Source organism: Dasypus novemcinctus, chromosome 6 (genome assembly GCF_030445035.2).
Source record: "Dasypus novemcinctus isolate mDasNov1 chromosome 6, mDasNov1.1.hap2, whole genome shotgun sequence".
Lineage (NCBI taxonomy): Eukaryota > Metazoa > Chordata > Mammalia > Cingulata > Dasypodidae > Dasypus > Dasypus novemcinctus.
The window spans coordinates 98,239,081-98,265,474 of NC_080678.1; the positions used below are offsets into that span (position 1 = coordinate 98,239,081).

General features: G+C 51.0%; 1 protein-coding gene across 1 annotated transcript in view; it reads left to right on the forward strand.

The window, feature by feature from the left end:
* Positions 1 to 5,185: 5,185 nt before the first annotated feature.
* The window catches only part of LOC101438880 (disks large homolog 5-like), a 66,523-nt gene continuing 45,314 nt past the window's right edge, over positions 5,186 to 26,394 (forward strand). Inside the window, 3 exon segments of the mRNA XM_071215560.1 lie at positions 5,186 to 5,190; positions 5,709 to 5,822; positions 10,215 to 10,347. Coding sequence (XP_071071661.1) covers positions 5,186 to 5,190; positions 5,709 to 5,822; positions 10,215 to 10,347 — 252 coding nt within the window.

Below are 26,394 nucleotides of genomic sequence, written 5' to 3' on the forward strand. Positions count from 1 at the left end.
TGTTGGTTCCTCTTATCCCCCACCCTCAAATGTTGAGGCTTTGGTCCTTGGACCTCTCCTCTATCCTCCTCTATCCTCCTTAGGTGATCCCATCAACTCTTGTTGCCTTTTTCTTTCTTTTTTTCACTCTTTTTTTTTCAATTAAAGCAGTTATAGGTTTACAGAAGAATCATGCACAAAGTTCCAAGTTTCCATATAATCATGCCTGTCCCTCTCATTAATATTTTGCATGAGTGTGGTACCTTTGTTACAACTGGTAAAACAATATTATTACAATGCTACTGTTAATTATAGTCCATGGTTTACATTAGGGTTCACTCTTTGTGCTATACAGTTCTTTTATTTATTTATTTATTTATTTATTTACTCTGTTAACATACACACAACCTAAATTCCCCATTTTAATCACTTTCATATACTAAGCGTATTCTGACATAATTCCCGGCTTATTTCTCTGATGCTCACCTCACCCCTGAACTTCAGACTGGTCCATCCCAGGGCCTCCCTCGTGGCTCCGCTCGTGAGTCTGTAGACATCTCAGACACAGCCTGGCCACAGGCTAGTGCCTTGTTTTTACCCCTCCTGCCTGTTCTCTGACAGGTTTCCCCATTTATTCCCTGTCCAGAATATCCCTGCCCACCAGCCACTTTGCTCCAGCTCACTCCTGCCAGCCTGGTCTGAGCGCCAGTGTCGCTCTCCTGGATGGCTGCAGTTGCTCCCTAACTGGTTTCCACCTGCCCGACCTGTGGACGGTGTTCAGCGCAGTATCTGGTGATCTTAAGGTAATGTAAGGCAGACTGTGTCTGTCTTCCACTCAGGACCTTCCCAAGGTTTCCCATCTCATTTGGGATAAAACCCAATATCCTCCCTGGGGTGGACAGGCCCTGCAGGAGCCAGCTTCTGCTGCCCCTCTCACTTCTGCACTCCACCCAGATCTACCGGCCTCCTTGCTGTTTCTGGAACTCATCAAGCACAGTCTTTCCCCAGACTTTGCACTTGCTTTCCCTCTGCCTGAAAGGACATTTCTCCAGCATTCTGCATTTTCTTTTTTCCCCTTAAGATTTATTTATTTATTTCTATACCCCACCCCCCCTTCATTGTTTTGTGCTTGCATTTGCTTTCTGTGTCCATTCACTGTGTGTTCTTCTGTGTCTGCTTGTCTTCTCTTTAGATGGCACTGGGAACTGATCCAGGGACCTTCTGCAGTGAGAGAGAGGTGCTCTGTCTCTTGTGCCACCTCAGCTCCCTGGTCTGTGCATCTCTTATTGTCTCTTCTCTGTGTCTCTTTTTGTTGTGTCATCTTGCTGCACCAGCCCTCCACATGGGCCAGCACTCCACTCAGGCGAGCTCACCTTCACCGGGAGGACCTGGGACTCGAACCCTGGACCTTCTGTTTCATAGATGGAACCCAATCACTTTAGCCACATCTGCTTCCTGCTCCATATTTTCCTAAGGTCTCTGCTTAAATGTGACTTTCTTAGAGCAGCTTCCCTGACCTTTGAACAAAACAGCCACCTCTCCTCCCTACAGCAGGCACCCTGCTGCATTTTTCTCCATAGCACTTATCACCTGATACAGTTTATATTTGTTGATTGGTTTACTTTGCTGACCACCCGCCTCCCGCCAACGTGAGCTCCATGAGGGCGGAGACTTTGTCCGTCTTGTTCTTTGCTGCATCCCGAGTACCTGGAATGGTGTTCAGTGAGCATCTGGTCAATACTCAGGGGCATCTGAGTCCCAGGGGCAGTGTCCTGTCCAGAGCACGGGCACTTCTTCTGGTGCCTCCGGCTCCTTGCCTGAGGCGACGTGCACATGGCTGTGAGGACTGGGTGAGAAAGCAGATGCAGGGCCTGGTGCGATGCCAAGCTCATGGCGGACACCTGTGTTTGTTCTGATGGAATGGTGGAATTGGGAGCTCAAGAGGGGAGAAGGGGGATGGCTGGGAATTGGCCATGGCCGGCGGAATGGTGGCAGGGGTGCGGGGGCCCCCTTTCCCTAAAGGAGAAGAAAGCAGAGGCACAGGGCTGCACTCAGACATCGAGAGGCTGGTGTGCAGCGGGGGGGACACCCATTTGGAGGAGAGCCGTCAGGTCCTGGGGGTGGGGTAATAGGAGGCACCTCAGGGGCGCAAGCAGCTTGAGCCATAAAGCTGCCCCGTGTTCCAGGGAAGGCTGGTGGTCATCTGCCAAGACTAGCTAGTATCAGCTCACAGTCTACACCGCAGAGGTGAGGCCGTGCCCTGCCATACCTAGGTGGCCAGGAGAGCCAGGTTACCGGGGAGAGGCAGGCTTTATGGCCCTTTTGCCTCGTGCCCAATCTAAGGCTCTGCCTGTCTCTCCTTGTTGCGGCATAACTGAGTCCCCAGAGCCCACCGCTCTCCTTCCTTTTGTACAGATGAGGAAACAGCCAGAACGTTGAAGCACCTTGCCCCAGTCACACAGCTGGAAGGTGGCGGGTTTGAGCTGGGTCGTCTGGCCCCGGAGTCTGTGCCTGTGCCCAAGGTGGTTGGTGCGCTCTGTGGGGGACGTGGGGCAGTGCAGTGTGCGAGGGAGGCAGCTGCCTCTTCTGTGTCTTGCTGAGAAGGGGACATGGAGCACTGCTGGGGCGCTGGAGCTGGAGGGAGCCAGTGCTGTGCCTTTCCAGGAGCTGCTTCCTGCCCGTCGTGTCCTCTCGTGCTCTCAGAGGTTTATTCCAGGGCAGAGGCAGTGGCTGCTCAGGCTCCCTGTGCCCTCTCGGTTGTGTCCTTGTGCCGGGGACACTCGCTGTGTGGAGCAGGCAGAGAAGAGGGGAGCTTGCTGCTGCTGTTGCTGCAGATGCTGTGGCTGGCGCCTCTGTGCCCACCTCTGGGGTGCAGGTCAGGCTGGGCTGCATCTGTTGATCGTGACCGTGTGCCCTGATGATCCTTGCATGGTGGTGGGGGCTCCTGGAGCTGGTCCCAGTCCATCCTCCAGCCTCTGGGGTGTGCGCTGTGGCCCAGCTCCCCAGACCCTGCTGAGGGCCCTCCTGCTGGGCCTGCTGGGTGGCACACTGTCTCGTGGCTGGCCAGATGACAGCAGGAAGCAGGACTTGTGTTCAGTGATGGAGAGGCAGGATGGAGAGGTGTTCTCACCTCAGGCCCTGGGGCCAAGTTGAAGGTCTTGGAAACCTCCCCCCCTCACCCCCCTGCCCAGTTCCCTTCTCCCTCTCCTGCCTCCATCCCGAGGCTCTAAAAAGGAGAGGAACCAAGGAAGGTGACTTTCATCAGACATAGGCCTTTCCAAAAACCTCCAGGAACCTTTGCTTAGCTGACAAGGGAAAGCAAGCTTCCTGACTGCTATTTTTTTTCTTCCAAAATTCAAGACTTCCATCTTTCCTTCTTCATATGCCAGAAAAAAAAAGAAACAAAAGTTAGTGAGAGAAGGCCTTTATTTTAATAGTGTCAAATGATTACTTATGGCTGTGTATGCTTTGCTTTCCCTCTGTTTTCTTATTTTTGCCTTCTGAGCAGGTAAGGGGGCAAAATTGACAGCTGAGAGTTTCTCAGAATCTGCTCATTCAGCCTGTTACTTTATAGGTGGTCCCCAGAGTTGTGGGAGAAGGGTTTAAACTGTGAGCTTGGAGCCCAGCAGGCGTGCTTCCTGGTCCTGCTGCCCCCTGCAGATTTTCCGTGCACGCTCTCTCTCAGCTTTAACTCTCCTGTTACCTGGGAAATGGATACTCCCATTCACCCTTGAAAGACAGACTGCTGTCCTTACAATGACTCGAAAAGGGGGAAATGAGCATCATTACTCGGGTACGTCAGCAGTTTGATTATTTTTTCTTTAAAGATTTATTTTATTTATTTATTTCTCTACCCACCCCCTAACCTCCAGTGGTTTCTACGTTGCTGTCTGCTCTCTGTGTCTGTTCGTTGAGTGCTTGTGTTCTTTTTAGGAGGCACCAGGAAATGAACCCGGGACCTCCCTTGTGGGAGGGAGGTGCCCAATCGGTTGAACCACATCTTCTCCCTGATTATTCTTGTTTAAAACTTTGTCAAGGACACTGCAGCTGCATCTCAGCTGGGGAAAACCAATTTTAGGTCTTTAACTTATGAACCTGATACTTTGAAAGGTGCCCGGTTGGGTGAATCTTTGTCTGACCCAGAGGTAGCCGGGGTCCTCTGTCACCCACTTCTTCGGGGCATGTCAGGAGAACAGTGTTTCCCCCCTACCCAAGGTGGGCATGTGCATGTGCAGTGCAGCCGCTCGCGGGGCCTCAGTCCCCCATCCCTCGGTCCCCCATCCCTCGGTCACCTCTCCTGGAATGCTGGGGCTGGCAGCCTTCAAGTCTGGGTCTCCGGGCCCACAGCCTTGACTGAGCTGTTACAGTGCGGGAGTCTGAGGCCCCCAGGGGAGCTGCAGGGCCCTGGGCACAGGCCTGCAGGAGGCTTCTTAGCAGCTGAAGGCGCCCTCCCAGCACCTCGGGGACCTCGGAAGCAGAAAGGGGGCTCTGCACCGGGTGATGAGCCGACAGCTCCCCCTCCCACCGCCTTATCTCTGCAGCACGGAGTTGAGTGATTCTCCAGGGAGGGCTGACCCCCCCTCCCCTTTTCAGTCTCGTTTCTTGCTCAGCTCAGAATGCCTTAGAGGGGGGAGGAGGGCAGGGAGGCAACAAGCCCCCGCCCCTGGAGCATCTATTCTGGGCGGCCCTGGGCCTGGAGGCTTCTCACTTGCACAGGGTGCAGGTTCTGCTGCTTGTCTGGCTTCAAGCTGATCTAGCTTCTCTTGTACTTATCCAAGTCCACCAGCCCCCAGGGACCACTCACTCCAGACCCCTTCCTCCAGGAAGTCCTCCCTGACTGCATTTGCATTTCTAGAGCCAGGCAGAAGTACTGTATACAGGGGCTAAGAGCACAGGCACTGGGGCCAGATTGCCTGGTTTTGTTTCCTTGTTGTCCCCTTATTAGCTGTACGATGACCCTTATTAAGCAAGTGGCTCCATTTTTCTAACCCTTAGTTTCCCCCTTTGTAAAATGATGATAATGATAACCACCAGATTGTTAGGGGAATGAAATGAGACAGTGCATGTGACGTGCTCAGCTCAGTCCTGGCACTTAGTGGTGTCCTTTGAAGATAAAAACAGGAGCATACCCTTGGACTGCTGTCCATGCCAGCTGCTGTGTCAGGCGCCTTTTATTTATTAACTCAGATGACCTCACAACATCTCCATGAGGTAAGTCCTGCTATGTTCCCATTTTACAGATAAGCAAATGGTGGGCACAGAGAGGCTAAGTCACTTACCTAAGGGCACGCAGCTGGTAAATGGCAGAGTTGAGAGGTGACCTCAGGCAGGCTGGCTCTGGCATCCATGTTCTCATCACGGCAGTGTGCTGCCTCGGTTTACAGACCCAGAGAGGGGCAGGGATTTCCGCAGAGTCTCACAGCAGGTGAGTAGCCCCCAAGGCTCTTGGCCCCGGGCTTGTCTTCTACTGAAACCTAGCCCGGTGCCTCGCAGGGCTCAGGGCGTGTGTCGGGATCCTGACCGACACCCATGAGTGTGGGGTGGTGGGTCCCTCAGGGTGTGATCTGGAGGTGGGCAAAGGGGGGGCCTGGTAGTGCACGGGCAGCACCCCCTGCTCTGCCTACAGGGAGCCCAGAGCCCCCGGGAGCACCGCTTCCCCTGTCCCGAGGTGCTGGGGAGGGGGGCGGAGTGGGCGGGGTCCCGCGGCCAGTGAGCCTTTCCTCTGGAAGGCTGGGGAAGGCAGAATGGGAAGAGCTCCACCTGGTGTTCAAGGCTGAGGCGGACGAGTCCCGGGTGAAGGGCTTCATTGCCAGGTGGAAGAAGAGTGTGTCGTGGTCGTCGCGGTGTGTCGTCCGTCCCCCCGCCTTTGCAAGCTCCAGGTGAATGAAGGGCTGCATAGAGGGCGCTCCCAACTCTCTTGGGCCCTGCAGGCTCGGGCCCTAGGGCTGGGCGTTCTTTTTTTTCACTCGGATTATTTTACTGGAAGTGCTTTTGAAGTGGTCCCTGTGACCCGAGGGCCTGAGTCACAGAGTAAACAGAACTCGCAGAGGCCAGGCCAGGCCTTGGGAAGGATGCAGACGCTGCCCAGGGGCCAGGCCTGTGGTCCCGGGGGTCCCCGGACCCAGTCGGGCTCCCCCCCAGGGCTCTGCCGCCACTCGCACTGGCACCCCATCTGCCCATCTCCTGCAAGTGCGAGGGCCCCTGTCCAGACCACATCTCCTGGGAGCCTGTTAGAAGTGCAGACCCTCAGGCCCCACCCCCATTGGAGTGGGAAACTGTCCTTTGACGAGGTCCCGGGATAAGTCATCTGACGGCAAACATGCAGATCTATCACTCTGACCCACTGAAGCGTGGCCTTAGCCTTTTCTTTTCTGGAAATGCTTCCAGATCACTCTCATCCGACTGATTTCTCTGGGTCCCCTGGGGACTTCTGCACAGGCTTGGGCTTGGGGAGCTGCAGGAGCCTCTGAGCCTCCTGAACCCGTCCGGGCTCTGTGGGTTGTGGGGGACGGGAGGGGGCTGCTTCTGCTCCCAGGTTAGCCCGGGCCTCTCCGTGCGCTGGGGAGTGCTCATCATCTCCCGTTTCTCCCCGCGGCCCACGTCTGGAGCTGCCTCAGGTTACAGGGTGGGTTGGGGTGGAGCCTGGACTGGGCAGTGGCGGACCCTGAGGGCCACTGGGCAGGGAAGTGTGGGGGTGGACGGGACTCGCATCGGCCTCCGGATTTGATTGTGAAATTCCCGGGACAACAGCCTGGAAGGACGCGGCGTGACTCCAGGAGGGTCTGTCTTTGCCTATTCCCAACAGCCCTGACCACACAGGCTTTTAAGACAACAATAGGGGCAGAGACAAGGTGTGACCAAGAAAACAGCGTCTTCGGGCTCCCCTCCCCCATGACGTCCGAGGCGCTGAGAACATTGTAAAATCTGGGCTCTTTCCAATTACAATCACTCCTGCCCCCCCGCCCCCAGCTCCTAGGAGCCCTGCCAGCTGACTTGGGGGGGGAGGTGATGCCCAGAGATGCAGAGAGATGTCACCCTGCCCCGGGTCAGGACTGGGGGACCGGGCAGAGGGACAGAACCTGTTGGGGTTGGCTGGGGGACTCCCCCGCCGAGGGAGGCGGTGTCTGCCACGTTAATTAACAGTGGAACGCACCATGGGGGGGTGAACAGGAGGGCACCTTAGTGGAAGGTGGGGCGCCATTGATGCCAACCTTGAAAATGAGTGGAGAGCAGGCCGCAGCGTCACAAGGAGGATTGGGCGTAGCAGAGGCCTCCGAGCAGAATGTTTGTGCCCATCTGTGCCGGCTTTTCTTAGGAGGCGTTTTACCGAAAAAAAAAAAAAAAGCCACCCAGCTAGCCTCCCTTACTCCCATTAAAAGAAAAAAATGGGGAGCAGATGTGGCTCAGTGGTTGAGTGCCTGCTTCCCATGCAGGAGTTCCAAGGTTCAATCCCCAGTACCGCTTAAGAAATAAAAATTTAAAAATGGCAATTGAGTTTAGGAGATAGACCTTGCGTTGGGTTCTTGATCTTGAAAGATACCAGTGGATTTGCCTAACGTGAAATTTGACTTGGTTTCACAGATCTGTAAGCAACAATATTTATGGAATGGGAAGAGAGAGACTTTGGAAAAAATCATGTTGCGCATTGTTTTGCTGAGACCAAAATGTGGAGGTGTGAATGGGCAGGAAAGCTGTAGCGGGTGGGTTGACTTTAAATATGGGAGGCTGAGCCTTGAATACGGTTTTGTTTTGTTTTTTGAGGTCCTGGGGCTAGGGACTGAGCCCAGGACCTCGTCTGTGGGAAGAGGGTGCTCAGCCACCGAGCCACATCCCATCCCCTGAGTTGGTTTTTTCTTTGCTTGCTGTTTTTAGGAGGCACTGGAAGCAAACCTGGGACCTCCCATGTGGAAGCAGGTGCTCGGCTGCTTGAGCCACGTCGGCTCCCCTCATTCAGTTTTCAGTGAGATCATGGAAGTTCAGGATGGATCAGGGTTTTCTGGGTCCATCTCCCTTTGGAGCTGGACACATCCTGGGTGATAAGCACAAGCCCAGTGAGCGCCGGGCCTGCTGCGAACACGGGCGCCTGAGGGGATTTCACCCCAAGAAACTGGAGGCCCCTAGAGCAGGAAGTGTGTCAGTGCGTGTCCCAGCTTGTGGAGAGCTGCAGCTTCCTCCAGCATCAACCTCTGTTCCCAGTTCTGTTGCCGAAGGCCATATAGGACGCATTTAATCCCTTCCGACAGTCCTGTTTGGATTAGAACACCTCCCTGTTCCCTTCCATCCAGTCTAAACACCCTCAGGTTCTTCAGAGGTTCAACCCAGAAAGTGTGCTAAAGAGGCTGCCCGTCATTCCTGGCCACTGTCCTTGTTCTCCCCATTGCCCAAATCCTTCTTTTTCCTTGCTTTCTCTTTTTCCCTCCCCTTTCATCTCTTTTTCTGATGGGCACACGTGCCTGCTCACCTGCACACCTTTATGTTCAGGTGCCCCTCCCACTCAGCTTACATGCGTGGTCTTTCCATTCCCCCCTTGGGGTCTCCTGCCCCCCCATACAAGTCTTTGAGTCCCCCTGGCTATTTCTGCCCCATCTCCTCAGCATCTTCCTCCCCTTCTGAGAATGTCCAGGTGTAGGGTGGCTAGTCCAGAGTGGAGGTGGAAGAGAACCCCTTAAATCTGGCCTCCACGTTTCTGGTCCTGAGCCCAAGAACTTATTCCTTCTTGGCAGCTTTTTGTTACCAAGGCCCTAAGGCTTGTTCAAAGACTCCACTGAAAAAAGCCACCTCTGGCTTGCCCTCCCAGTGCCATGGTGCACAACTCTTCACTGCATAGTTCTTTTGATTCCAAGTATAAAACACTGCATTCCTCTCATCAGCCTATTTTATTTGATCCATAATCTCTGCATGTTGTGCTCCACCCCCAACTCCCAGTTAAGAATTGGAGTTGATTTTCCCTCCCTCTTAATTTTCTGTCACTGGCAGTCTTTTTTTTTTTAAGATGTATTTTTATTTATTTCTCTCCCCCTCCCCCCCCCAATCTGCTCTCTGTGCCCATTCACTGTGTGTTCTTCTGTGTCTCTTTTTGTTGTGTCATCTTGTTGCATCAGCTCTCCGTGTGCATGGCACCAGTTCTGGGCAGGCTGCGCTTTTCTCATGTGGGGTGGCTCTCCTTGCAGGGTGCGCTTCTTGGGTGGGGGGCTCCCCTATGGCATGGCACTCCTTGTGCACATCAGCACTGTGCATGGGCCAGCTCACCACACAGGTCAAGAGGCCCTGGGTTTGAACCCTGGACCTCCCATATGGTAGGCAGATGCTCTATCAGTTGAGCGAAATCTGCTTCCCTCATTTGTAGTCTTGATAAGCAAAGCACACCATTTGTTTCTAAAATCATTAATAGAGTCCCAGAAAATTGAAGTGACTTGCTCGGCCTGACTTAGCTTCTTTAGGTAGACTTGAGTTGTGGGTTCAGAAATGGGGATTCCAGATCCAAGGTTTGTTTTTCCCCCAGATGCCAGGAGGACAACATCCTGGCTTTGAAAATATCTGAATTCAAATTAATTGTGTCCAAAGATCAGGAGTTAACATTGTCAACCAAGACTTAAAAAAAGGAAAAAGGAAAGCCTGTGTTACTCCCTGGCTTTGGTGATGGTGTAATTGCTCATAAGTTTATGAGTAATGTTTAATCAGGAAGAAGACACTGACTAAATTATTAAGGACAGCTAGGACATAGCAGAACAAATAGTTCGGTTGATGCTTAATTGATGCCCTGCTGCCTCTGCCAGAATCACGTTGATAACAATCCATAGGAAATCCCTGGGGCCTGTTGTACCCTGGCTAAGCCTTTCCCCAGATGTCCCAGCAGGAAACCAGTGCAGTGACTCCCAATTGCCACTCTGCCCCTTCAGCTGCTCCCCTGAGCCAGAATGTTGCAGAGAGGTGCAGTGGAGGGCTAGGTGGGCTGCCCCTTCTCTGCCCGGCTCTTTATTTTTATTTTCTTTTAAGATTTATTTTACTTATATATTTCTCCCCACCCCCCAACCTCATCATTTGCACTTGTTGTCTGCTCTGTGTCTTCTTTAGGAGGCACTGGGAACCAAACCCGGGACTTCCCATGTGGTAGGCAGGCACCCAGCCTCTTGAGCCACACCCACTTCCCCCTGCCTGGCTCTTGGTTCCTGAGTTCTAGTCCTGGCGTTGGTCATCATGGCCTGGTGTTGACTGAGGACCAGTTGGTCTGGCAGCTGTCTGGGTGAGGCGAGCGGCTCCTCCGGGGCTGGTAACCATCTGTCTTCCTTCTGCCCTCAGGCTCCACCTACAGCGTCCTGTCCATCATGCCTTCGGACTCGGAGAGCAGCAGCTCCCTCAGCAGTGTGGGTGAGTACCCCGCTGGGAGGTGGCCAGGTGGGTGGGGTCTGGTTGTGGGCTAGAGCCCCCGGCTCCTGGGCTGGATTCTGGCCCTCACTTGTCACATCCCTCAGGGCTATCCTCTCCCATCATTTCCATTCTCTTCCTCCCATCTGCACTTAGTCCTCTTTTTTTTTTAATCTTTTCTTTTTTAAAGATACATAGATCACACAAAATGTTAAATTAAAAAATGTAAGAGGTTCCCATATTACCCACCCCCCCCCACTCCTCCCACATCAGAAACTCTCCCATCAGCACGGCACCTTCTCTGCTCTTGGTGATTACATTTTGGAGCCCTGCTACACCGCATGGACTTCAGTGTACATTGCAGTTCACACACTCCCAGTCCTCCCAGTGGTTATGGCAGGATATATAATGTCCTGCATCTGTCCCTGCCGTATCATGGAGAAGGGCAGGACTCTGGTTCAGGTGTTAGAAAGGAGGGGGGTGCAGGGGGAGGCACGTGTGTTGCCATTACCCCCCACCACCCTGTCAGGATGTCGACCCTCTCAGGGAGCCTGTTCCCCTCGGCAACCACAATCCGTGAGACTGTTTGCCTTTTGAGACTCCACTGTAAGCAGTAACAGCCCCCTGGACAGCGTGTGACCTTGGGGCCAGGGACAGCCATCCATGCTGAACTGGATGTGTCTTTCTGATCCTGGGTTTCAGAGACCCCTAAGGCGAGGTCGGCCCTGCTCTTGCATCACTACCGACACACCGGCAAGAAGACGGTGTCTCTTTTCTCGTCTTTCACCACCTCTGCAATAGGGTCCCTGGGTGACATCCTCTAGCACCCCAGTGTGGGTTCTGTGGCTCCAGTCTGCTGGGTGCCGCCTCAGTGGTGAGTGCTGGAGTTGTGGAGCCAGAAGGGCTTGTAGAGGTCATGGTCCAATTATTTCTTTCCTCCCTATATCGACAGAGGCGGAAGTTGACATCCAGGGCAGGGAAGCCTCATGCCTGAGATTCCAGAATTAGCCACAGGCAGAGCTTTCATAGGTGAATCTGACCCCTATTTACTGAAGACCTCCCATGAGCCAGAGTAGGCTCTGGAGTTTAGTGGAGAATGGGAAGGACTGGTCCCTCATTGCACACATAGATCTTGGGGTGCATGGGGGAGATGGTTAGTGATTACAGTAAGTGGGGCCATTGTGGTGAGGGGAAGAGAGGACCAACAGGGTGCTCTCATCCTGTTGAGCAGCCAGGGGCCTGTTCTCAGCCGTGGCGTGCTCATTTTTGTTGTTCTGCCTGCTCTGGACGTCTTTAGACTCATCGAGTGAATGTGGGGTGGTTGGCATTTTGAACATGGGACTGCCCCTTGAGGAAGGGCATGGGGGTGGGGCATCAGGGTCAACAGAGGGTAAGGTGGGAGCTTCTAGAAAATTGAACTGGGTAAACCCTCAATGCACCCCTCTTGCCTCACCTCTGCTCAGCTCCCTGTGGTTTTTTTTTTTTAACCTAATCAATTCTATTGATATATATTAATAAAGCATACAGTTTATCCAAAGTGTACCATCAGCAGTATTTAGTATAATCACATAGTTGTGCACTCATCACTTCAATCATCATTAGAGCATTTTCATTTTTTCAATAATAATAATAATAAACAAAAAACCCTGTGAATTTATGGTGCCTCATTTCTCCCTTGGGAACGAGTAACAATGATCTGACAAATTCATTCCCCTCGACATTTAAGGTTTAAAGTATTACCTTTCCTAGGAGCCTTTGAAATTTAAAAAAGGCTTCCAGACAGAGGAATTGCTTAACCCTTATTATTAATGGTGGAATTTGAGGCATGAGTGGGAAGATGTTTTCTGTGTGGCTGGCCCTTTGCGTGCCCTGGGAGAGGCCTCATGTGGGCAGTCCGCTGACCGATGTTATCCCGTGTGATGCCGGCTCCGCGCCTGGGGTGGAGGGGTCAGCGATGCCACTGGCCACAGGCAGGCAGGGTGCAACCCTCTGACGGACCCTCTGGAGCAGGGGCAGCTTCCCTGCCTGTGCCCAGGTCTTTAACGCAGAAAGCACTCGTCACCCCTCCCAGCCGGAACAAATGCTCCTAGGTTCCCAGGGAGCCACGTTTTGGTTTCCTCGCTCTTCTCTTTCCCGTTGCCCTTGTCCTCTGGGTGTGCAGCAACATCTCTCCACAGGCTGCCTTAAAGGTGCTCTCAGCTGTATTGGCCAGGAAGCCCGTGGCTGCAACAGGGACACACACACGCCCTAAACGAGAGAGGTGCAGCGCCGAGGTCAGCCCGCTGCGGCACGTGGCCCTCTTGGCTGTGCTCTCTTCTTCGTGGGAGCATCACGCTGATGGCAGGGTGTCTGCGGCAGCAGCTCCAGCATCCTGTTCAGAGCTGAAAGACATGGCTATTCAAATTTAAATTGATTAAAATGAAATCACTTCTCCCAGCCACATTTCCAGTGTTCAGTAGCCACCTGTGGCTAGTGGCGACTGTCTTAGCATGGACATAGACTCCCTTCCCCAGCACAGATGGTCCCTAGGAAGAAAACGGCTGTGTCCTCTTGGGTTTCCTTCCCCAGAAGGCCTGTTGCACAGATGTGCCTCTCTTCCCACTGTGCCCAAGCCGGTGGCTCACAGAGTGTGGCCCCTGGACCGTGCAGGCACTCGTGAGAAAACCAGCTCTTCAGCTTCACCCCACACCTGCTGGGTCGGAAACTCAGGGTGGGGCCTGGCCGGGGCTGCTCTCGGAGCCCTCCACGTGATGCCGAGGCTCGCTCTGGCCTCACCCAGCCCTGGCAAGGTCCCGGATGCTGGTGGTGGGCTTGGGGCAGAATGGGTGATGGGCTCCAGCACCTCCTGGAGAATTCCTCCTGGCTCAGCCCACCTCAGTGAGAGGAGACAGCTCTTCCCTTGCCAGCCTTTGGGAGCCACCACCGCCCTTGGCAGGAGGGCATGGAGCGTTTAGATGGAGCCTGGTTGTTTCCATGTGCTTGGTCTCTGTGAAAACAAAGGTAGGGGCAAGGTTTCTAAAATAAGACCACCTCTACTTTCCCACTTTCATCTCTCTAAAAAGAACATTTGGAAAAAGTCTGGCAGGTTATACTCGGCATAGGAGAGTATTGGTAGGGGGAGCCTGGGGTGTAGCGTTTCCCCCCCATAACTCACACCTGGTAAGTCCACCTGCTTGGCGTTAGGTCATCAGGTACTCTCTCCTGTTTCACTTCTCCACGTGGACTCCACTACCGATTCCTCACATCTTTGCTAACAGCCTGGTAGGTTGCAGTGTCTCCCTGCTGAGATCTTTTCAGACATTCTTCTGCTCAGCACGTGGCTTCCCCCATGCCATCTGGCCCATTATTGTAGCCTGGCTCCAACCCTGCTGTGTGGGTAGCTGGTGCAGTCTGCCCAGGGAATGCACGCTCATTTCAGGTAATTGGTATTTCTTTCTCCCTATTCATCCTGACCTAATTTTCTGAGCTGCCTTTCATTTCCCTTCTTCGATGACTGGGGAGCTTTTAAGGAGAAGAGACATTCTTGGGCAGCATTTGTAAAGGATGCCTTAAATTCCATGCAAATGGAAGTAACAGGAGAGATGTTTTATTAAACAGAGATCTCCTGGCTGGTTGGCAAGAGAAGGAGCTGGAGGATTTCCCTCGTGTCCCTGTGGAGATTCCTTGAAAGTGTGGCTTCTGGTTGGTAGGGGAAGGTAGCGATAAATCGTCAGGGGGCAGGGGTTGCTCTCTGGCTCTCTGTGCCCTCTCACCCTTCCTTCCCCCTTCTGGAAAGCCTGCTTTCTCTTCATTCCTTAGCATGGTCCCTACTCTTCGCATCCAGCCAGGGAGGCAGAGAGATAAGTGGCCATTCTGCCCTGTGTAAAACAGAAGGAAATAGCCCAGGGGATGGAGTCCTTAGTTCTGAATCAGAGACCTTTGTGGAGGAGCTGGCACTTGAGTTGGGCCTTTCAGGGATGGTGCTCTAGATGAGGGAGTGATGGGGAAGCAATAGGCCATTGCTGCAGAAGCAGACCCTGAAGCAAGGATTCTAGAACAAGTACTGTGTCTGGAAGGAGCGCTGGGAGCTAGGCACAGCTGCAGCTGCTGTGTTGGAATTGTCACTTCCTTTCGCCTTGGCTCCTGTCTTTCTGAGTCCCGGGAGGGAGCTGAGCTAGAGTTGCATACTGGCAAAGGAGGAAGCCCCCTTCCATTTCTGTAGTTGCGGGGTTGGAGGATAGCCCTGCATTCATCCCTGGGGTTTCCTTCAGGTGTGGCTACTGGACAGCTGGTAAAACAAGGGAAAGCAAAGCCCAAGCTGGCCGTTAAATGCACCCTGGCTGCAGACGCGGTTCCAAAATTTAGCGGGCATCAGAAGCCGGACTCCCTGGAGGGCTTGCCAGGCCCCCCCGCCCCGCCCCCGCCGCCAGACTCTGCGGGTTTCGGGTTCAGTAGGTCCGAGGGAGGTCCTGGAAGTTCTCCGAGCAGAGCTGACCTTGCTGCAGGAATCGGGCCTAGGCCTCGGGTAGCGCTGGCTCTCCTGGCTGCAGGTGAGGGTGGGTTGGCTCGGCTCTGTGGTGCCTCTGATGGCCAGTTGTGGGGCTGTTTTGCTTCTCCCTGATAACCAGTGCCTGGTGGAGGTCCAGAAGCTTCCCCTGCACCAGCCTGAGCACCTGTGCCAGTGTTCTCCCCGGTTCCTGGCACCACAGGCCCATAGGCTTCTGAAGCAAAGTTGGGACCTGCCCAGCTGTCAGTAAGACCAAGGAGGCTGGAGAGTGGTGACCAGGGGACCGAGGACAGAGAGCCCGAGCCTGGGCCTTGGCATCGGTGGGGAGCTGCATCACAGGGTGGCCAGAGGAGAGGTCCAGTGACGGGCACAGTGCCTCTGCTCCTCCGCCCCTGGTCCACAGTCCAGGGCCTGTGCCGGCTTCCAGCACCCCTTTTCAGGCCTCTGCAGTCCAAGCCCCTACCTTCTGAATCCTGTCGTGGACATTCCAAGGAAAAGTAAAATCTGCCTTCTTGAGTGGGTTCCTGACTTAGGAAGAGGAAGGGTTTAAATGAGGGACAGGTGACAGTTTTACATTTGAATCCAAAAGAAGAGCTGCACCAGGATCCTGCAAAGGAGCTGTGGGAAAGGCATTGGAGGTTTTGGTTGACGGTTGACTTGGTGTTCGTTTTTATTTTGCTGTGCTTTTTGTTTAATGGTTACTATAACTGCATTCACTGGCAGAGGGAGGTTGACAAGCCTCAGCTCTTCACCAGTCACCCCACTCCTGGAATGATGCCGTCAGTCCAGGGCACCACACTGTCTTACTTTTAATTAAAAAAAAAAATCAGGTTTATTGAGGTATCATTGAATACAGTAAAATTTACCCTTTTAAAAAATAAATTTCAGTGAGTTTTGACAGATGCACAGTCATGTAACCACCAACACAATTAAGATACAGAACTCTCCTAACTCTCCTATCAACTGAAAACTTCCCTCCTGCAGCTTTGTAGTCAGCGCTTCCCTCCACCCAGTTCCTTTAGTTTCCCATCCCTATAGTTGTTGCCATTTCCAGAATGTCATAATGGTATTACATAGTACACAGCTGTTGGAGTCTGGCTTCTTGCACTTACCATGATGTATTCGAGTTTCACCCATACTGCTGTGCATACTAGTAATTCATTCCTTTTTTATTGCTGAGTAGAAGTCCATTGTATGGATATAGCACAGTTGTTTGTCCATACACTCTGCTATCACCAGAGGCAGACTGGTTTTGTTTGTTTGTCTGTTTGTTTGTTTTTGAGGTATTGGGGTCAGGGATTGAACCCAAGACCTCCTATGTGGGAAGCCGGCACTCAACTACTGAGCCACGTTGGCTCCTCTGAGTTGGTTTTTGTTTTGTTGTTTGTTTGTTTGCTTTGCTTGTTTGTTTGTGCGTGTCCCCCCCCCCCCCCGTTGTTGTTTGTGCTCGCTGTGTGTTCTTCCATGTCTGCTTTTCTTCTCCTCTTTCTCTTTCGGAGGTACCAGGATCCAATCCTGGGACCTCCCATGTGGTTGAGAGGCATTCAGTTGCTTGCGCCACCTCATCTTCCTAGTCTGCTGTGTCTCTCGATCTTTCCTCTGAGTCTCCTTTTTTTTGTTGTTATGTCATCTTGCAGTGCCAGCTCTCCACAGTGTGGGCCGTCAGCTCTCCGTGTCCATGGCGTGGGCCAGCTCGTCTTCACCAGGAGGCCCTGGGAATCAAATCCAGGACCTCCCATATGGTAGACAAGAGCCCAGTCACTTGAGCCACATCTGTTTCCCTTGTTTTTTGTTCCCCTTCCCCCCCAGGAGGCACTGGGAACTGAACCCTAGACCTCCCATGTGGGAGGTGGGTGCTCAACTGCTTAAGCCACATTTGGTCCCCCCAGGCTGGGTTTTTTGTTGTTATTGTTGTTTTTAAAGATTTATTTATTTATTTATTTACCCCCCCTTCCCCTCTTCCTGCCCTGTTGTTTTTGCTGTCTGTGTTGTCTTCTCATTTTCTCTCCTAGGATTCACTGAGATTCAATCCTGGAGACCTCTGATGGGGAGAGAGGTTCCCTGTTAATTGTGCCACCTCAGTTCCTGGTTTCTGCTGCGTTTCACCTTGACTCTCTTCTTGTCTCTCTTTTGATGCATCATCATCTTGCTGTGTGACTCACTTGCCGGGCACTGGCTCACCATGCAGGCACTTGTGTGGGCACAGCTTGCTACGCAGGCACACTTTCTCATCTTCTTTTTCACCAGGAGGCCCCAGGGATCGAACCCAGGTCCTCCCATATGGTAGGTGGAAGCTGTATCAGTTGAGCCACATCCGCTTCCCACCCAGGCTGGTTTTTGTGAGAACATAAGTTTTCATTTCTCTCACATAAATTACCCAGAAGTGGGATTGCTGTTTGCTGTAGTAAGTGCGTGTTTAACTTTATAAGCTCTTGCTAAACTGCTTTCAAAAGTGGTTGTGTCATCTTGTTTTCTCACCAACAATGAGCTTATAAAGTTAAACATGCAATTTTACTACTTTTTCCACTTTTGCTGGCATTTCATGTTGTCACTTCTTTATTTTACCCATTTTGATAAGAGTGCCTGGTATAGGATCATGATCATTGTCTTCAAAAGGACAATAGGTCTGCTCTGTAGACGAGGCCTCCCTTGACCTTTGTCACCTTGACTCTTTTGAAGCTTACAGGCCAATTATTATTTTTTAAACTTTTAATTTTGAAATACTTTCAAATATACAAGAGAGTTACAGAAATAAAATAAAGGCCATATAGAGAATTTCAAAATAACCCTATGCCCCAATATCCAGGTGCACCAATTTTAACATTCTCCTTCTATCTATGCAGCAACTTACTGGTCCGTCTATCTATCTTATAATCATCTATCTGTCTATCAGTCCATTTTCTAACATTTGTTTATTGTTTATATACATCATGCTGCTTGAACACTTAATAGTGCTGTGCACATTTCCTAAGAAAAGAATATTCACTTATGTAATCACCTTAAGTGCAGTGTTCAAGTTCAAGAAATTTAACATTGATATAAAGCTTACAGTCTATATTCTAATTTTTTCATATGTCCCCCAGATTTCCTTTTGAGCCTTTTCTCCTCTTGTATAAGATCACATATTGCATTTAGTTGTCTTTGTCTCTTCAGTTGCTCTTTTTGGTGTGTGTGTGAATATATGCACACACACACATATAGCAAATGTTTCCATCTCAACCACTCAGTGAGATTACTCGCATTTTCCCTGTTGTGGTGCCCTTACCACCTGCCATTCCTGTCTTCCCAAACAGAAACCCTGTGCCTGTTATGTGTTAATTCCCCATTCACCTTGTCCCCTCCTTCCCCACCCCTGACTACCCATATTGTAACTTCCATCTCTGTGAGACTGTGGTTCACTGATTTTTTTTGTAGTTACCATGGAGCTTAAGTGTAAACATCCTATAAATAGTTTTAAGTCTATAACTTTCTTTTTTTGTTGTTTAGATTTATTTTTTTATTTATTTCTCTCCCTCCCCCCCCCCCCCAGTTGTCTGCTCTCTGTGTCCGCTTCTATCCTTATCAGCAGCACTGGGAATCTGTGTCTCTTTGTTGCATCATCTTGTTGTTTCAGCTCTCCGTCTGTGCAGCGCCATTCTTGGACAGGCTGCACTTTCTTTCGTGCTGGGCAGCTCTCCTTATGGAGTGCACTCCTTGCACGCGGGGCTCCCCTACTCAGGGGACACCCCTGCATGGCACGGCACTCCTTGCGCACATCAGCACTGTGCATGGGCCAGCTCCACATGGGTCAAGGAGGCCTGGGGTTTGAACCATGGACCTCCCATGTGGTAGACAGATGCCCTATCCATTGGGCCAAGTCCACTATCCTTAACTTTCTTGTTTGTGTAGAGACCAACTTAACTTCAATGGTATGTACCAACTATTTCATGTAGTTCTTGTAAATTACAGGATTATATACTTTGTTTATAAAAAATCACTGATTTCTCATGACATTTTATGCATCTGACTTTTAGATTCTGTAGGAAGTGAGAAGTGGAGTTACAAACCAAAAACACAAGGGTGCTAGTATTTATATATACCCCAGCTGTTACCCTAGCTGGAGATGCTTTTCATGTGGCTTCGATTTATTGTCTAGTGTCCTTTCCTTTCTACCTTCAAAACTCTTTTAGTCTCTCTTGTAGGGCTGGTCTAGTGGTAGACAAACTCCCTCAGCTTTTGTTTTTTGGAAATGTTTTAATTTGGTTGATAATTGTTTGCATTCAGCACTTTAAATATGTTACCTCACTGCCTTCTTGCCTCCATGGTTTTCCATGAGAAATAGGCACTTAATCTTACTGAGGCTTCTTTATGAGACACATTTCTTCAGGGCTTTTAGAATTCTCTCTTAATCTTTGGTATTGCACTATGTGATTAAAAAGTACTATACTGTGGGTCTATTTGGGTTTATCCTATTTTGGGTTCCTTGAGCATCTTGGATATCTTTTGTTATATTGCTGTTATGTTATTCATGTCTTTTGTTAAATTTGGGAAGTTTTCAGCTATCATTTCTTTGAATTTTCTCTTTGCCCCTTTCTTTCCTTCTTCTCCTGGGACTCCCAAAGTGCTTGATGGTGTCTCACAGGTTCCCTCTGGCTCTGTTCACTTTTCTTCATTCTTTTGTCTTTCCTCAGGCTGGATGATTTCAACTGTCTTATCTTCAAGTTTACCTGATTCTCCCTAGCTGCTATCTGTAGTTGAACCGAACCTTAAAGGAATTTAAATTTTTCTGTTACTCTCGTCTTCAGCTCTGTTTCATTGCTTTCCATAATTTTTTTTTTAAGATATGGGGGCTGGGGATTGAACCCAGGACCCTGTATATGGGAAATGGGTGCCCACCCACTGAGCCATATCGGCTTCCCTGGGTTGACTTTTCTGTTTGTTTTGCTTGTTGTTTTTTTTTTTTAGGAGACACCTGAACCGAACCTGGGTGTGAGGTGGGTGCTTAACCACTGGAGCCATATCCACTCCCTTCATATTTTCCATCTCTATTGCTATTCTGCATTCATCTGTCATTTCCCTAATTTCCTTTAGTTTGTTGTCCATGTTTTCCTTTAGCTCTTTCAACATATTTAGGTTTTTTTTTTTTTTGAATCTTTGTTATGTCCCAGGTCTGGCCCCTCCTCCTGGGTAATTTCAAATACTTTAATCATCTCCTTTGCCTGGCCTATCACTTCCTTTTCTTTGTATGTTTTGTAATCTTTCATTAAAAGCTGGATGTTTTGATATTTTACATGATTTTTTAAAATGTGTTATCGCTGGAATTTAGAGTCTGAGGTGTTTGTTCCTTAAGCTAGTAAACAGCTAGCCTAAGAGCTAAAAAAGGAGAAAGAATGCACTGTTCCCAGTCTTTGCAAATTGACCTGTGCTCTCCTTCAGAGCCCTTTCTGCAGGTTAGGTCTTCCCTGGGCTTGCTCTGTGGCCCTGGGAATTCCTGTTTACACACATAGGAATGTCCCTCTTTCCTGGGAGGTGGTTTCCTCACAGCACAGCCCTCTGTGTCCTCCAGCCAGCAATCCCTTGCCCCAGGCAGCATGGCTTGACAGCCTGCCGCCCCCCGGCTGCCTTCTGCCTTTTGCAGGAGAGCTGGGCAAGCCGCCCTCTGTGGCAGGGCACGCTCTGGGGCAGCAAGTCCCTCAGGTCACCACCAGGCAGGCTGGGCCAGACGTGCATGCTGCCAGGATATGCACGAGGGTTCTTTTGCTCCCTCTGCATCCAGGGTCAGGGACCCACCCTGGGAGCGCTGCTGACCCCATGCCCAGCTGTGAGGGGTGGGCGAGGGGCCGGCCAGGGTGCCATGAGAGCCAAAACTTTGTAGGTAGCTTTTTTTCTTGATTCGGTTCTCGTCCTGGTACTGTTGTCTAACCGTTTTCTTGAGCTTTGTTTGAGAAAGATGTTTCTGCCAGTTCTTGTAGGTTATTCAGAGTTTGTGTTGGGGTGGAGCCCTGGCATGCCTCACCCCATCCTCTTGACCCGGGCATGAGGCCAGTTATTTTGTAGGGTGGCTCTCAAAGTAGAGTTCTCTGATCCTCATGGTTAGAATCGGTTAGTGTATTTTTGGTAGGAGTGTCACAGAAGGGATCCTGCGTTCTTCTCTTGTATCCTGTCGGTGGGAAATGCTGCCCTCTGATCCGCTCCTCATACTGTTCACTAGAATCACTTGGCTGAGGCGATGTCTCCAAGCTTCTCCACTGTAAAGTTCCTCTTCGTGATTCAGAAGTGTTTCTAGGGCTGTCCATTGAAACTGCAGATATCCCATTTGTCATCAGATTTTCAATTACCTGTCCTCCATCCCTCCATCTGTGTATCCATTTACCTATCCATCTCTGGTTTCCTGTTTTAGTCACTAGGCTACAATCTGTTGAGGCCAGTGGGAACCCCCTCTTCGGCCTTGCACTTATGTCTTTTTTTTTTTTTTTTTTTGACATTTTCTATCATTATTTGAGCACTTCCTTGCTCTCTGGTACAAGATGCTCCAGGCTTATTTTATACATCTCCTGCCCTAGCCCTGGAAATTAGCCATTTCTCCAAGGAGCCTTCATTCCTTTTAGTGGAGAACGGTACTTAGGGGCAAGATCTGAATGCCAGCTATGCTCATAGGTATTGGGGTGTCACTGCTCCTAGGCCTTCTCAGTGGATAGAAGTAGGGAATATCTGTATATGCATACATGTGTATGCACACACATTTGCATCTCGATTGATTATCACCATGAGTTTACACTGACACCACGGGGTTGGCCTGGTTTCTCCCATTCCCCCCCCCTTTTTTTTTTTACCCCAGTCCTCACACGATGAGAAACCTGGTGCCTGTTATTCTTTGAGCTGTTAACCTTGATCAGTGCCCGCCTCTGTAACCTGTCTCCAGCCCCTCTGTCCCCTTCCCCATGCCAGGCCAGTCTTGCCCTTCTTGGGCCCTCCTGCTCCGGGCCTCACCTCCATGGGGACCCCTCCCCATCCCACTCAGGCCCTGAGCCCCCTCAGGGCACCTCCCCTCCAGGGTTCCTGCCTTGCTCTGCCACACCTAATCGCTTTCAGGTCCAATTCTTCAGAAAGGGGGGGAGGGCGCTTTTTTCTTTTTTTATGCTATGGTTATTTTTTCCAATTGCAAAATTAATAAACATTTTGTACTGAATAATGAAAGAATCAGGTGATACAGGAATGTCAAAAATTAAAAGTAGAATTCTTCCCATATTCTCACTACACAGAAATAACTGCCATTAGTGTACTTAGCCTACTACCAGTGGAAGGTTTGAGACTTTTATCTGCACACACACACAAACCCTTCTGTCTCCATTTATTTTACAGAAATGGCATCATACGATACAATTTCTGGCCAGAATTTTTTTTTCTTTGCTTAATAGGTCATGTACTTCTTTCTATTTTGGTACAAGGCTACCTCATTGTTTTTAACTTCCGTAGAGTATTGCATTCCATGGAAGTACTTAAATGATTCAGCCAGTCTCCTATTGACTAAACCTAGGGCTATTTTCAGTATTTTCCCATTATACACTATATTCTATTTAAAAATTTGCTTCTGTGGTTTATTTTGTTTGGCTGATAACTCCTGAGGTCCTGTGTGGCATACTGGGGCAGACTGGGTGGGGGTCCCTGGGAGGGCCTTGCTGTGAGATGCCCCCGCATCCCTCCCATGAGCCCCCTGCTGGGGGATATGGCCGGCCAGGGTCAGGCCTGAGTCTGGGGTGGGGGCTGGTACTTAACTGTAGGCCTTGGCTTGTTCTTGGCAAGAGGAAAGGCTCCCAGGAAGGGGAGTTAGGTGCAGGCCAGGACAGCAGCCGGAGGCCCCAGGCCCCGTGGGGAGCACCATGGACCATGTGGTCCCCATGCCACCTCCATGGCTGACCCGACACATGACCCCAGAGCGGCTGCCGCAGCACCCTCACCTTCCTTTCCCCTGTCCTGGTAAAAGTCCCAGGAGGGAGGGGCGATGCTCCTGGAGCATTGCTGCAAGGATGAGAGGAGGCAGGTGCCACTGACAGGAAGTGCCACCTTGAGGCCAGCGCCCGTGCACCTGCCCTGCCTGTGCGCCGAGCTTCCCGGAGCAGCCGTGTAGGACTGTGGGCCTCACCTGTCGGAAGCTCTGGCCGATCCGGGCCGGCCTGCCCCCATGCTCCTGGTGTGAGCGGGAGCTGCCTGGCAGTCGGTCACGGAGCCCCAGCCGAGGCCTCGTGCCTCTCTCTACTGCGAGGGGCGACTCCTGGTCTGAGGCAGCCCTCCCTGACTTCACCCTTCGCTTCTCCTTTTTTCCTGGCCATTGCCTGCTCTGACCTTGGCTCAGATCATCTTTGTTTTTCTTCCTCTCAATTTTTATTCTAGTTCCGTGTATACAACCTAAAAAATCCTCTTTTAGCCACCTTCAAATATATATTTCAGGGCTGTTAATTATGTTCACAGCATTGTGCTACCAGCACCACTGTCCATTACCAAAACTTTACCATCAATCCAAACAGAACTTCAGGGCAATCTAAGCATTCACTCCTCATTTCCTTACCCTACCCCGTCCCCTCATAACTTACATCTAGAGTCTGTCTCTGTGAGTTTGCTTACCTTAATTATCAGATAACCTTTTGCCTTGGAGTCTAATTTAGATTTTATTCTTCTTTGGGAAATTCATCATTTCGAGAGAGTTTGCAGCTCTACCTTTCTAGCCTTGCTGGGAAGTGGCAGAGTGGGCTTTTGGCTGAGTTCATCTCATGGTTGCTGAGGAGATTAAAGGAGGTCTGCATGCAGAGCACAGCACCAGGGGCCTGGCATGGCTGAAGCGCTCGGTGATGTTTGCTGTTATTGTCCTGGGCCTTTCAGATCTGGATGTGGATAAATTGGAACCCTTATACATTGCTAGTGGGAACATTAGATGGCAGTTTGGCATGTCCTCAAAAAGTTAGCATGGGGTGGCGGACTTGGCCCAGTGGTTAGGGCATCCGTCTGCCATATGGGAGGTCCGTGGTTCAAACCCCGGGCCTCCTTGACCCGTGTGGAACTGGCCAATGTGCAGTGCTGATGCGTGCAAGGAGTGCCCTGCCACGCAGGGGTATCCCCGGCATAGGGGAGCCCCGCGGTCAAGGAGTACACCCCGTAAGGAGAGCTGCCCAGCACGAAAGAAAGTGCAGCCTGCCCAAGAATGGTGCCGCACACACGGAGAGCGACACAAGATGATGCGACAAAAAGAAACACAGATTCCCGTCAATAACAGAAGCGGACAAAGAACACGCAGCAAATAGACACTGAGAACAGACAACTGGGGTGGGGGGGAAGGGGAGAGAAATAAATAAATAAAATAAATCTTAAAAAAAAAAAAGTTAGCACGGGTGTTACCTGGTGACGCAGCGACCCACTCCTAGGTATAAAGCCAAGGTAACCGAGAACTTGTTCACACAAAACTGTGAACAAACGTTCATGGCAGCATCGGTCACTGTAGCCGCAGGGTGGAAACAATGCAAATGTCCACTGATGGATGGATGGATGAGGAGAATGTGGTCTACCCGTACAGCAGCGTACTATTCAGCCAGAAACAGAATGACGTTTTGGTGCACGCTGCAATGTGCATGAGCCTGGAAACCATTATTTTGAATGAAAGCCGCCAGACACAGAAGGTCACGTATTGCAGGATTCCTTTCCATGAAATGTCCAGAAGAAGTAAATCCGTCGAGACTCAACACAGATGAGCGGTTTCCAGGAGCTGAGGGGAGGAGGACCAGAAAGCCCCTGCTTCATGGGTATAGGATTTATTTTTGGGGTGATGGAAATGTTCTGGAATTATGTGGCAGTGGTGATTGTACAACCTCATAAATATACTAAACACCAGCTGAAGTTTTACTTTAAAAGGGTGAATTAGATCTCAGAAAGACTCCATCACACAAAAAAAATCTGCCCTCATGAAGCATAAAACTTCTTTGCCTCCAAATCTGACTCTTTCTTCCGGAGGTACACGGCTTTGACAGGCAGCCAGACTGAGAGTTGCATCTCCATTCTCTTCGCCTCCTTCCCTGTCCTGTCCCCCTCCTCCCAAATAAAGTGGGGGTGTTTTCTATCGGTCCCTTTGCCCATCCCCTAGTTTCTTTTTCCTGAGGGCTTGTCCCGCGGGGCAGGACTAAATGCCCGTGCTCCAGGCTCCACAGGTCCTTCATGGCACTGGCTGTCACCGGGCAAGTGCCGCCGCCTTGGCGGCTGGGGGAGGAGTGGCCTGGCCACCGCGGGGACTGTGTCCAGCTGCCGGGGCTGCCCGTGCCCCCTCCGCCCGGGCGGCAGGCCCCAGGTTTGTGCCCCGCGGGGCCTGGGGGTTAAAGGTCAGTCTCCAGGGACAAGGCGGTTTTGTGGCTCGCTTCCTCCCACACCTTGTCAACGTGAAGAGGCCCTTGCTGGGTAAAAGGTGCTGTTTGACTTGTGTGTTTGCTCGAGGGATTTGTGGGGCCCTTCTGCCCTCGGTACGGTTTATCTCACGGGAAGTGAGGCTGCCCTGGTGGGCGGGGCTTCATGGGCCTGCGTATGGGCCCCGTTCCCTCTTGGGCAGACGGGTGCTTTGCCCTCTGAGTGTGTGGAGGGGACAGGGAGGGCCGCGGCCCAGATGTGGACAGGGGGCTGTGGCATTTTGGGTTCTTCTTGGCTGTCTTGGGGGTGCCCCAGTGACCAGGGCAGGGGCTGCCGAGCCTGGGCTGGGGAAGCAGGTACAGGATGTGTGCCTGTCTGTTTTCTTTACTGAAATCATACATCTTCTTTGGTCAAACAGTCCATGAACGAAATAACCAACACCCTCTTCAACAGCCGTGCAGTTACCAACCCCTACTGCAGCCCCAGGTTCCCTCCTGAAAGGGGACTCCTCCGGCACCCCTGACATCTAATTTCGCAGATACTTTTCTGTGTCATACTTAACATATGCACAGCGTTCATTTTCATTTCCTGCAACCTGCCTTTTCTCCTAACCCAACAATATACGGTGGGTTTCCTTGTAGTTTTCTTTCAGTTCGGAACTCCCAGCCAAGTGTTCTGTGGTTTCGTTGTCAGGGATGGCCTAACCCTGTTCTCCGTGTGTTAAGCACCTTGGTTGTTTGCACTTTCGTCCTGTTACAAATAGTCTTTCCTGGGACATGCTTACGTCTGCCCTCATTCTTTTTTCCACATTTTCTTAGGTTTGACTCTTAGAGATAAAATTGCTGGGTTCAAGGCAAAGCACATTTTCTCTTTTTATAGGCTCTGCCAGTTTATTTGAGAAATTCATAAGGCCCCTGGAGCCTTCTCTCTTCTCTTTCTTGCCCTGGCCCCTGTCTTTAAAATACAGTATTTTTCTTCTGTAATTCCTGAAAGTTGACTTTCTTTTCCCAGGAACCACAGGCTAATGCCCTGTCATGGGCCCAGAGGGAGGGGCAAAGGGGTTTCTTGGTCCCTGAAGGACACGTCTGGGGAGAAGCCCAGATAATGAGCATTTTGACCCGCCTTGAGTGCAGCCCCAGGTGCATTCTCTTCTTGCTCTGCTTGCCTTCTGCAGCCGCTCCTGCCGTGGCTGTCGTGCTGCA